Source organism: Sinocyclocheilus grahami, unplaced genomic scaffold (genome assembly GCF_001515645.1).
Source record: "Sinocyclocheilus grahami isolate Dianchi unplaced genomic scaffold, SAMN03320097.WGS_v1.1 scaffold409.1, whole genome shotgun sequence".
Lineage (NCBI taxonomy): Eukaryota > Metazoa > Chordata > Actinopteri > Cypriniformes > Cyprinidae > Sinocyclocheilus > Sinocyclocheilus grahami.
Window position 1 is genome coordinate 852,998 of NW_015505588.1, and position 11,578 is coordinate 864,575.

Here is an 11,578-nt window from a genome sequence, read left to right on the forward strand (position 1 = left end):
ATCTACATATTTAAAGCTGGCATATCATGTTCAGTCATGAGACATGCAAGAAGCAATGGCATTACAGACATTAAACATGGCGTGAGGCATCTTGATTCTCCAAGTTTGAATATGCAAATGAGAATTAAGAGATGAAAACTTGTAAGATTTTGGTCTGTTCCTCACACAAATCCATAAAATACGACGCATATGGACTAATATATTCATATGAACTACTTTTATGGTGTTTTTTAATCTTTTGGAGGCTTGACAACCTCAATTGTCATTCAGTTTAACTGTATGTATTTTCCTTTGCTTTCCACAAAAGAAAGCATTTGAGTTTGGACAACATGAGGGTGAATAAATGATAACACAACTTTCATTTTTCAGTGAACTACCACTTTAAAGACCAATTATCATCTATCACTGTTACCCATGCTGATTCTCTGCCCATTGTGTTTTTGATATCCACTCATTGTTACTGCATAATTTTAATGTAGGCACCATTAATCTCAATGTTTCCCCAGTCATGTAATCCATATCTTGTAGTACAGCAAAAGGCCAAACAAATAACCCGCCTCACCTTGCGTACTGCAGCCCTGAGCGAGTCTACGGTGCCCCTGAGTGTCTCTCTCTCCCTCTCCAAGGCTGCCCTCTCTCCCTCTAATTGAGCAATCACTGCAGCCTGCATCTTCTGAAACTCCACCTGACTGCGTAGATGCATCAGCTCCTCCTCCTGCTGCATAGACTCACCCTGCAGCACCTGACAGATACACATATTAAGTGGTTATTAGCAGATGCTTTTATCCAAAGCAAATCAAAGTGGAGTGCTGTGCTTAAAGGCACAATAGGGATGATTCATGGATTGTTCTTTGAGGAAATCAAGGGCGGCATCTCTTGCAATCCCAGGTCATTATGCTATATGAAACAATGAGTAAAAATGGAAAAAGTCATCATTGTGAGAAATAGTCCTTGTTTTACACGGGTCTAGTAACCGCATTGAATGTCTTTCTTAATTGCTAGTGGCAGGGAGTTGCGTTTGTACTTTGTGCGTCATTGCCGTTATCGACTGGACCGTTATCTGGCTTTGAGTGGATGTTGAAGTGTGTGGATTGTGCAATGATGTAGTAATTAGGTTTTTCTGTGTCATAACTTGATGGTTCATTACCTCTATCTGTTTCCTAGCCTCCATGAGGCTCTCTGCTGCCTTCTTCAGTCGCTGGTTCTCAGCCTCCAGCAAAACCAGCTTATGTTCGGCCTCCAAGACCTTCTTGCTCTGCTCTGCCAGTTTGGAGCGCAAATCCTGGGCTGAAGTGGTCTGTCTGTCAGCCTCTTCCAGGGCCTTCTGAAGCTGTTTATGCAGGGCGAGGGTGTCCTGGGAGAATTTATCTTCTTCTGTCTTCTGGGCTTCTGTGCTGTATGTCTGAGATGTCTCTTCTATGATGTCTTTCTTCCTTTCAATTTCTTTCTCACCCTCGGCCTCTCCTCTCTCTTTGGCATTCATTTCATCTATAACCTTCTTTTTTCTCTCGCTGAGGATTACGTCGCCCCCCTCTCCCCCCTCTCCATCTTCTCTCTGGGCTTTTATTACGCCTTCTTTTCCATCGTGTTTCTCTCTTCTCGTGTCATTTCCCTCACATTCCCCTCTTGGGATTATTGGCTTTTTCCCTTCTTTTCCCTCCGAGGCTGTTCTTTTTTCCTCTAGGTCTTTCCGTTTCTGTTTTGTCCTCAGCTCTTCGAGATTTATCTTCAAGCTGCTATTTTCATTCTTCAGACACTCCATCTAACAGTTGAAAGAGAAATGACAGGGCCGGATTCAAAGAGTTGAGACGAGGACAAAATGACAGTAGACAAAAAGCTTAGAATAACTGTCTTTAAATCCATCTTAAGTGCCTCACCTCCTTGAGGGTGCTTTGAAGCTTTTGTGAGAGTTGGTCCATGTGTCTCTGGAGCTCTTCAGTCATCTCAGGGGGGTTGGCCTGCTGAGCCTAGAAGAGAGACAGGAACATGGGAAACCTGAGAATTTACATGAATCAGTTCGAATCAATTTGTAGCCTGAGGATTAAAAACGTTGAAACATCCACTGACCTCTCGTTCAGCCTGCAAGAGCTCTAGTCGTCTCCTCAGTTCAGCGTTCTCATTTTCAGCTCCCAGAAGCCTCAGCGAGGAAGCCTCGTTTACCTCCTCACTCAGAGGCTTCAGATCTAAACGACAGTAAGTGAGACACATGTGCACTTAACTCCATGTTATTCCTTGTTGTTCCTTTACAACAATGCAAAAAGTCAATCTCCAAAACCTTTACCCTCCCACATCCTCTCAGAATGAGCTGCCAACCTCCACCTGAACTGCCGAGACCATTGCAACTTTCAAGAAGCAGCTTAAGACACAACTTATTGTCAAGCATTTAACCACCCCATACTCTTAAACCTATGCACTTACCCACTCACAAAAAAATATGATATTTATCCTCTTCTCTTGCTTGCTTCCTAATCTAGTAGTTATAAATCACTTTGGATAAAAGCTTCTGCTAAATTCTGTCATAATTTACTCACCCTCGTGTCATTACAAACCCATAAGACTTTGATTAATCTTCAAAACACAAATTAAGATATTTTTTATGAAATTTTAGGGCTTTTTCTTCCTCTGTTGAAAGTTCAGGTAAACAAAATTTATAAAGGTGTCACAAAATGAATCCATACGAGTTTAATCTTAATCTAGTGAAGAATTCTGATATTCTAAATTTTGGTTACTTGTACTTTCAGCAGAGGGACAGAAACCCTTTTGGTTTCATTAAAAATCTCTTTAACCAAAGGGTTATGGGTTTGGAATGACATGAGGGTGAGTAAATGATCACAGAGTTTTTATTTTTGGGTGAACTATCCCTTTAAGGATTAGTTTGCTCAAAAATGAAAATCCTGTTGTCAACTCATGAGAAGCCAGGCAGGATGTTTCTGCTTCTCTTTTCCACATGATGAAAGTATGGATGAACATTGTCAAGCTATAAAAAAGATTTAAAAGAAAAAGCAACATAAAAGTCTTATTTGTAAAAGCTCAGCAATGTCTATTCCCCTTCATTTTCATTGTAGGAACAATGCTAATCTTTTCCTTTTGTACTTTCCAAAATACAGGTTTGGAAAGACATTAGGGTTAGTGAACGCTGGCAGAATTTTAATTTCTGGGTAAATTATCCCTTGATTGAGTGTTAGTGATAGGGTGAAATGTAAATGTATGCATAAATGTCATATACATGAAGTCATGAAATCAGTTTTCTACCAATGGCTGTTGAGTCATAATATAAGAAATTATAATATCAAATCATGCATAAAACCTACCAATCTCAGGCATGTTTATTTCTTGAACGTCCTCGTCTGACTCTAGCTCTGATTGGAGAAAATGCTGATGAGTCACATTCTGACTGACACCCACAGAATGAACCTGACGCTTGAGATCCACCTGCAGACTCATATTCATCTCCAACAGCTCGTCTACCCTCTGTCTCTCAACATCTCGCTCCTACACAAATGCAATTATATACCCATAAAGCATTATGAATATACATCACACATTTTAGAAAAACGCAATTCTTTCATATAACTTTCATACATTTTAAAGTACATTTTAGAAGTTTTCTTCCATCCTAACACAATTAATCAAAATTGAGCTCCACAGTCACAAATGGAAGCGTAACAATAAAACACTATAAGTTCATAAAGTCATTCATACACCCTCCATATCCACAAGCTTCTGCCTGAGAAGAAGATTTTCCTTCTCCAGTTCCCGCAGAGCAGTGCACCGTGCACGAGCATCAGCCAGCTGCTCATCCAGAAGTGCCTTGTTCTCTTGCAGCGAGGCACAGTACTGCTGCTGCTCCTGTAGGGCCAGAGAAAATGAGTGTTACAGAAATCATTTGCTAACTTTCATGCTGTTCCAATCCCAAACCTGGCTAACTTTCTTCTGTGATATTTTTGCAGAATGTTCCTGCTGCTAACCAGGGACTCTTTATGCATCATGTTTTATTACTGATCACAAGTTTTTTAAGCTTTTATTCTACAAAGTTAATCATGTCATTACTATCCAATAATGAACTAATCTAATATTATTTCCAGATGAAAGCACTCCACTTTGTTAATACAAATGCAAAAACTACACTACCATTCAATCATTTTAGATATGTCAGATTTTATTTTTTACACATTTATATTTTTAAATGCTGTTTTTTTGGACTTTCTATATATCAAAGAATCTTGACAAAATGTATCAGTTTATTAGAATGATTTCTGAAATATCACGTGAGTAATGGCTGCTGATAATTCAGCTTTGCAATAACAGAAATAAAATGACATTTTAAATTGTAATATTCACAATGTTACTGTTTTTCCTGTATTTTGATCAAATAAATGTATTATAAATGGTAGTTTAAGTTGCTCTATTTCATGTATTTATAAATACCATCTTCAAATTTGCACGGTGCAGCTTCATGCAGGGTTCCTTTTGTGTTCAACTGAAGAAAGTAAGTCTTATTGGTTTGGAACAAGATGAGAGTGAGTAAATGACTGATTTTTTTTATTCAGTGACCCTACAATTTAATTTATTTTTTATTTTTTGCAACTTGCGTTTCTCACAACTGATCATTTGCCAGAATATAAGCAGCACAAAATATTACTCCATTTCCAAATGATAGCACTCCACTTTGTCATTCCTAATTGCAAAGCATGATGATTCAGCCTTATGTATATCTCCTCCTCTACCTTCAGCTGTGTGCGGTACAGCTCCATGCTGCGGAGCCGATGTGTGCAGTTTTTCAGCTCCGCCTGCACTTGCTCTGCTCTGGCGGCACGCTCACGCAGACAGTCCAGCTCATCCTTCAGACCCCGACTCACACGCGCTTCCACCTGCAACGCTCGGTTCTGAGCCAACCAAACATAAGACGGTATGTCAGTAAAATCTATCCAGTGTCCATACACATTTATTAAGGATTATACAGTGTCTATTATCAGTATAGTGTGCTCACTTCCTTCTGTAGTTTCTTTATTTCTTCCTCCATAGTTTGCATTTCTTGCTTGTAATCCAGTAGTTGATCACCTTTATCCTCCCTTAAAACATTTTAATGTGTAAATACTTTTTAAAGATGAAGTGTGTATTTTCTGTGGCACTAGTGTAACAAAACTAATTTCTAAAAATAATGACAATGTTATTTCAGGCTACTTGTGAAGTCCAAACTAAGAAAAGTAATGCACTGATATTTTAACATAGCTGAAATCACACCCATTACTTTTAATAATTATAATGATAATGGGGACTTGAATAAAATGAAGGTTTTGGGGTCAGTTTGATTTTTAAAACACTGGAAAGTCTCTTATGCTCAACAAATCTGCATTTATTCGATCAAAAATATAGTAAAAATAAATGTAAGTATTGTGAAATATTATTACAATTTAAAATAAGTGTTTTCTATTGTAATATATTCTAGAATGGTAATGTTTTCCTGTGTTGGCAATGCTGAATTTTCAGCAGCCATTGTTTCAGTCTTCAGTGTCACACGATCCTTCAGAAATCATTCTAATATGCTGATTTGGCACTCAAAACAGCTGTGCTGCTTAATATTTTTGTTGAAACGGATTCTTTGATGAATAGAAAGTTTAAACGGACAGCATTCATTTGGAATACAAATCTTATGAAACATTATACAAGTCTTTACTGTCACTTTGGATTGATTTTCTGCGTCTTTGCTGAATTAAAAAATATTACTGACCCCAACCACTGAACGATAGTGTATACTGTCCTTAAATATGCTTTGCAAATACACTCACAGTTCCTGTTTGAGTCGGCGCAGTTTAGCTTTGCTGTCTGCCAGCTGCACAGCCAGTCCTTCAGGAGGTCCATCTCCAAACCCAATTGACGTGGTTATATGGGCTGTAGATGATTCCCGTTCCTGACAAAGCTCTGCTATCCTCTGAAGATCAAACAGAGACATCCAAAGCTGAAGAGCACCCTTTCTGAACACAGCTGTGAATTAATCATATCTAGCCTCACCTACTCGCACCTGAAATTGTCAGACTGCCAAAACAAATTCTTCCCTCACCTCCAAATGTGTGTCTCGTTGGCCGAGCAGGTTCTGGATCTGTTTGGCCATGGAGCAGAAGAGAGTCTGCAGCTCGGCTCCATTCAGCCCACACATGTCTCCAAACTCCAAAGGAAGCACTGCGCTTGGATCCTGGGTCACCTGGAGCAGGGTAGATCACAGAGTTATTTGCACACTACACAAATGTGCTTTAGACTGAAATTATGTTCGGGATATGTTCAAAATGCACTGACCTCCTGTATGTAAAGTGCAAGCTCTGCTTGTGTATCAATGTCCATGCATTGAATCTGCTGAATGAACGTTTCTTTCCTTTCACACTGGTGACAATGAGTCATAGAACAGAGAGAAATTAATCACACACTGTAAGCATCAATATTTTTACATTAGTAACGTTACACTCTAATCAATTTACAGTACTGAAACTGTCCATTAACGATATTAAAAGTGTTTACAGTGTTGAGTTACCTGTACTGCACATCCTAGCAATAACAGTAGCAGTCGTCTGAGCTCTGCAACAGCGCCCTCTATTGACAAGGAAACCAACATAACACCAACGCAGCTTAATTAGGCCTACTTGAAAAATTTGCACTTTTTGATCATTTCTGTTTATTTAATAATAATTAGAGAGAAAATTTTTCCTTTTTTGAAATGATAGGACCGCACCTGTCAAGGGATCTCGTCCTAAAACAGCAACATTTGGTAGCGGCATCAGCACCAGCTGCTGTAGATTATCCTGAAAGAGCAACACACGTGAAAGAAATGACAAGCTTTAAAACCTCACTGGTGCTCTGCTGTTAACCCAGACAATGCGCAAGTAAGTGGTTTAAGTATGACATGCATTTGAGCGAGAAGAAAGTTATTCATATGCAGTCATGGCCAAAAGAAAACAAGCCTGATTGTGGAAAATAGGCTTATTAATCTGCAGCAACTGACATCTCATTCAGTATGACTAATGATTTGTTATTACACTGCTAATTTTCTAATGCTTTTAAAAATGACTTACTCTTACAAAAAGTACTGTGGCAGTACCATACAGTGATATAATGTATTTAATGATTACCAAATTCATATACAGTGGTATTTACATGATTCCAAAAAATACCAACAATTTACATAAATCCAAAAAGTACCAACTGTGGTACTTTGTGTAAGTGTATGTAAGAGAAATTTGCTAATGCTGTAAAATGTAAAAAAAATGTGTAAAATAAATAAATAAAATAATAACAAAAGTTAATTCATTAATTCATATATATATGTGACCCTGGAGCACAAATCCAGTCATAAGTAGCATGGCAACAATACACTGTATGGGTCAAAATTATCCATTTTTCTTTTATGCCAAAAATCATTAGGATATTACGTAAAGATCTGTTCCGTGAAGATATTTTGTAAATTTCCTACTGTAAATATATCAAAACTTCATTCTTGATTAGTAATATGCATTGCTAACAGCTTCATTTGGACAACTTTAAATGCGATTTTCTCAATATTTAGATTTTTTTGCACCCTCAGATTCCAGATTTTCAAATTGTTGTATCTCGGCCAAATATTGTCCGATCCTAACAAATGCATACATCAATGGAAAGCTTATTTATTCAGATTTCAGATTATGTATAAATCTCAATTTCGAAAAATTTACCCTTATGACTGGTTTTGTGGTCCATGGTCACATATGGGTATTTGACATGCCCTGGGGTGTTTTTATTGTTTTAATTTTTAATAATTATAGACAATCTTTAACAGTTTATTTGTTATTTTAGCATTAATAGTATTATTTCTAATATTTACCAATATTTTTTAATTTTTCGATTTTCATTTTAATTCCAGTTTTATGTTTTTTTATGAAATTTTTTTTTTTTTACTATATTTCTCTTTAGCCTTCATTTACTTTTATTTAAGTTTTAGTAATTTTATTATTTAAACTTATATTACTTCAGTCAGCTGCCAAGGCAACATTTCTGATTTTTGTTTTAAGTTTAAGCTTTTTATCTACACTCTCAGAAAAAAAAGGTACAAAAGCTGGGGCGGTACCCTTTCAAAAGGTACAAATATGTACTATTTAGGTACTAATGTTTACATTTTAGGTACTAATACTCTATGTACCTTTAAGGTACTTATATGCACCCTTTAGGGATAAATAAGATGCGAAGGTATACCTTTTGAAAGGGTACTGCCCCAGTGACAGCTCGTGTATCAATTTTTCTAAGAGTATAATATTTACATTTTATTTCAGCTTTATTTAAATTAATGAAAATGATTTTTAATCGTTTTACTTAATACTGGTTGTTTAGTAAACAACACTGGTTATTTCATGTAAGATTTCTCTTATACTTTCACAGAAATGTATGGATCACTTGCCAATACAGGTGCATCTCAATAAATTAGAATGTCATGGAAAAGTTCATTTATAACATTCTAATTTATTGAGATGCACCTGTATTTAGTGTAATGATTAATCAGATATGTTTCCTCAAAGATAAACCAACTACTGTGCAGTCAGCAAGCACACTTTGTTTTTATTTTAAAAGAACTAATATAAAAATTCCAGATAACGCAGGTCAATACAAAGTCAAGCAAAACCATGATTTAAAGTTTTTTGCTCTCATTTGAATTTTAAAATGTCCGAAACATGAAATACTTTGTCATTTCCACATGCTTTGTGTGAAAATAGCAGTGTAAAAAACATGTCCACAGTTAGGACATTTGAAACAAGAAGTGAAACCACAGAAACCTAAAAAAACAAACATGGCTAACTTGTTCCACAGCTACAGGGGCAGTACATACTGTTCAGTTAGATACTGAGTTGTTCATTCATACACTGTTTACCTGATATTTACCATCAGGTGCTGGCAGCATTTTTATTTTAGTCAGGGAATCAAGCAATATTATGCATTTGTGGACTGTACTTGCAAAGATATTTCTTATGTTTTCACATAGTGATTTGACTGATGTTTTAATTCAATACCTGATAGTATGATCTCAAGTGTCGATTGAGGATGGAAAAGTTCTGCACCCTGAGAATCTTGTCGTCACCCACATTGTGGTAGATTTGTTCTACCTTTGGATTGGGATCACTGATTAAAGAAACCAAACAAAAATGTCACTGTTGAACTATCATCAGTGAATCGTCAGTCAGCTTTTAATCAAGCTACATTATTCCAAACGAAATAGATGACTAATTTTTTAGACTTTCACTTTGTAAGTCTGTCTTACATGATCCTCATGACCTCATTGAGGTAGACTCCATTGGTAAGCTTCAGGTACCGCCTCACGGCATTCTGGGAGCTGGAGTTTACCTCCATGTATTCCTGAGAGAGTGATCCATTGTCCTCCTCATCGACAATACCCTCAAATAGATGAACCTTACAGACAATAAAAAAACAATGCCCTGCTTACATCAAGGTTGTCTATGAAGAAAAACTGAGATCTGAATATAACAGATCTTTGTTCTCTCTTGTGAATGCTTTATCATTCCTGTGTCCTATCTACATGAAGTTTGCTAAAGTTATTTTGCGGTTGTCCAGATCAAATAGAAAGTTCACTTTGACTCTAAATTCTAAAGAAATCATTGAGATATTTTAAGATATCCCTCGCTGTTTAAAATAACTCTGTTTTAAAGCATGGTAGCTGTTTTTAGCTGGTCCAAGTTAGCTAGAAAAACCAGACTAATAATGTTTGACCAGCTGGTAGCTAGTTGCTGGTCCAAGATGGTCTATCAAATTGGACCAAACCAGCTTAGCATGTTCCAAGATTGTGAAGTTTTCAGCAGGGAAGAGAATAAATGTTGACCATTTTTTATTTGTTAAAGTTCAGATTTAACTGTAAGTAACATGAATGGATCAAAAATCCTTTCTGAACATTATAGTTGCAGAATACTTCTGAACTCGTTTGTAAAGTTTACAAAACTTTGTATCGAACAAAATGAAGATTATCAATTAACTTTAATTGTTTTTGCTTACCACCTACCCATGTAACAAGTGCACTTCCCATAAATTCTTCTAACATTTCCGTAACGTCTACGTCCATCTTCGTGTACTGTACCTGATCAGCTTTATTCCTCAAAACACAACGGATTATTTAAATAATATACTCTGAAGAGTAAACTCATGGTTACCGTAATTCCCTTGACAATAGACTGTCAAGATAAAACTGTTTAACTGTTTAACATGTTTGCTTTCTGTGCCTTTTCCTTCCTTCATTAGTCACACTTCGAAACCACACCGGAATCTAGAGTTGCATTGCATTGGGTCTGTTCCCCTCTGCGTGTCCTCATGTCAGCGTGACGCCCGTGACGCGCGTTTCCACATTGAACAGAGCGAGACCGCAACAGAAGGGCTGTGTCTCAAAACCTCATAGGCCGCCTATCTAGACGGCATTTTGAGCATCGATTCATAGCCACTCTCCACAAACGCGTCTCTGATGTCCAAAAATGCATTACGCGCCTTATTACAGCAAACTGCTGTCTAGGTAGGCAGATCACTAGGATTTGTGACACAGCCTATGTGTGTGGGCAGCACAGGAAAATTAAATCAATTCATGTCAATGAAAGTCATCGACAGTGCACTTCAAATAAGTGATGTAGGTTACATGCAAATGCATCTATGCATGATTTGCAAGGTGACTTGGGTGCGATATTTCTCGAACTTGAGAAGCGACAGAAGAGGAAAAATTAGTTTTTGCCGCTCTCTAATGGTGAATCGGTGTAGTGCGCTGCCAGGTAACGGGATCTTTTGTACATTTATAAATGTTTTAACTGTCACTTTTAGATCAATGACATGTCTTCAGGCTAAATAAAACTATGAATAGCTTTTTTTTTGAATAGCCTATTTGTGTAGCCTGTGTGTGTGTGTGTGTGTGTGTGTGTGTGTGTGTGCATGTTTATGTGGTTTATGAGGACACAAATTTGTTTAATAACATGGGTATGACATAGGTATTACAACGAGAAGGTGATTTATGTGGACATTTTCAGTGTCCCCATAATTCAAAAGGCTTATAAATAATTCAGAATGAGTTTTTTTGAAAATCTAAAAATGCAGAAAGTTTCCTGTGAGGGGTAGGTTTAGGGATAGGGTTGGTGTAGGGCAATAGAATATACGGTTTGTACAGTATAAAAACCATTACGCCTATGGAGAGTCCCCATAAACCATAAAAACAAACCTGTGTGTGTGTGTAAAAATTCCGGGAATGACCAATCCATTGAAACAAGTTGAAATTATGATCACAAATGCAAAACTAACTGCTTTTAATAGATAACTAGAGGCCTGACACAGTTGTATTTCCTGTGTTGGCCTAATGTTTTGTGTGTGAGTGCTTTGGCAGCAGTCATAGTATTAACCATCATCAAAGGGATAATGAGATTTCAGGTGTCAGAACAGGACACCCAACAATATGGCGTGCCACATTCGGTCAGCGTAATCCTATTAATTTCTCTCTCACTCTCGCTTTGTCTTTCTCTCACTGCATAGGCAAGAAGAGGAAATAGATTTACCACTACACCATTTAACAAGGGAAGTTAAG

General features: G+C 37.1%; 1 protein-coding gene across 1 annotated transcript in view; it reads right to left on the reverse strand.

Moving 5' to 3' along the window:
- ccdc88b (coiled-coil domain containing 88B) overlaps nucleotides 1-10,271 on the reverse strand; it is a 22,818-nt gene extending 12,547 nt beyond the window's left edge. The window contains exons 1-16 of the mRNA XM_016232328.1: nucleotides 10,028-10,271; nucleotides 9,275-9,423; nucleotides 9,027-9,135; nucleotides 6,725-6,794; nucleotides 6,527-6,585; nucleotides 6,295-6,378; nucleotides 6,062-6,202; nucleotides 5,790-5,932; nucleotides 4,991-5,072; nucleotides 4,728-4,886; nucleotides 3,703-3,849; nucleotides 3,312-3,492; nucleotides 2,068-2,183; nucleotides 1,878-1,967; nucleotides 1,148-1,762; nucleotides 563-742 (exon numbers count right to left, since the gene is read on the reverse strand). Of these exons, the coding sequence (XP_016087814.1) occupies nucleotides 563-742; nucleotides 1,148-1,762; nucleotides 1,878-1,967; nucleotides 2,068-2,183; nucleotides 3,312-3,492; nucleotides 3,703-3,849; nucleotides 4,728-4,886; nucleotides 4,991-5,072; nucleotides 5,790-5,932; nucleotides 6,062-6,202; nucleotides 6,295-6,378; nucleotides 6,527-6,585; nucleotides 6,725-6,794; nucleotides 9,027-9,135; nucleotides 9,275-9,423; nucleotides 10,028-10,087 (2,385 nt within the window). The 5' untranslated portion in view covers nucleotides 10,088-10,271. The remainder of the gene's footprint in view (nucleotides 1-562; nucleotides 743-1,147; nucleotides 1,763-1,877; nucleotides 1,968-2,067; nucleotides 2,184-3,311; nucleotides 3,493-3,702; nucleotides 3,850-4,727; nucleotides 4,887-4,990; nucleotides 5,073-5,789; nucleotides 5,933-6,061; nucleotides 6,203-6,294; nucleotides 6,379-6,526; nucleotides 6,586-6,724; nucleotides 6,795-9,026; nucleotides 9,136-9,274; nucleotides 9,424-10,027) is intronic.
- Between the last annotated feature and the right edge of the window lie 1,307 nt (nucleotides 10,272-11,578).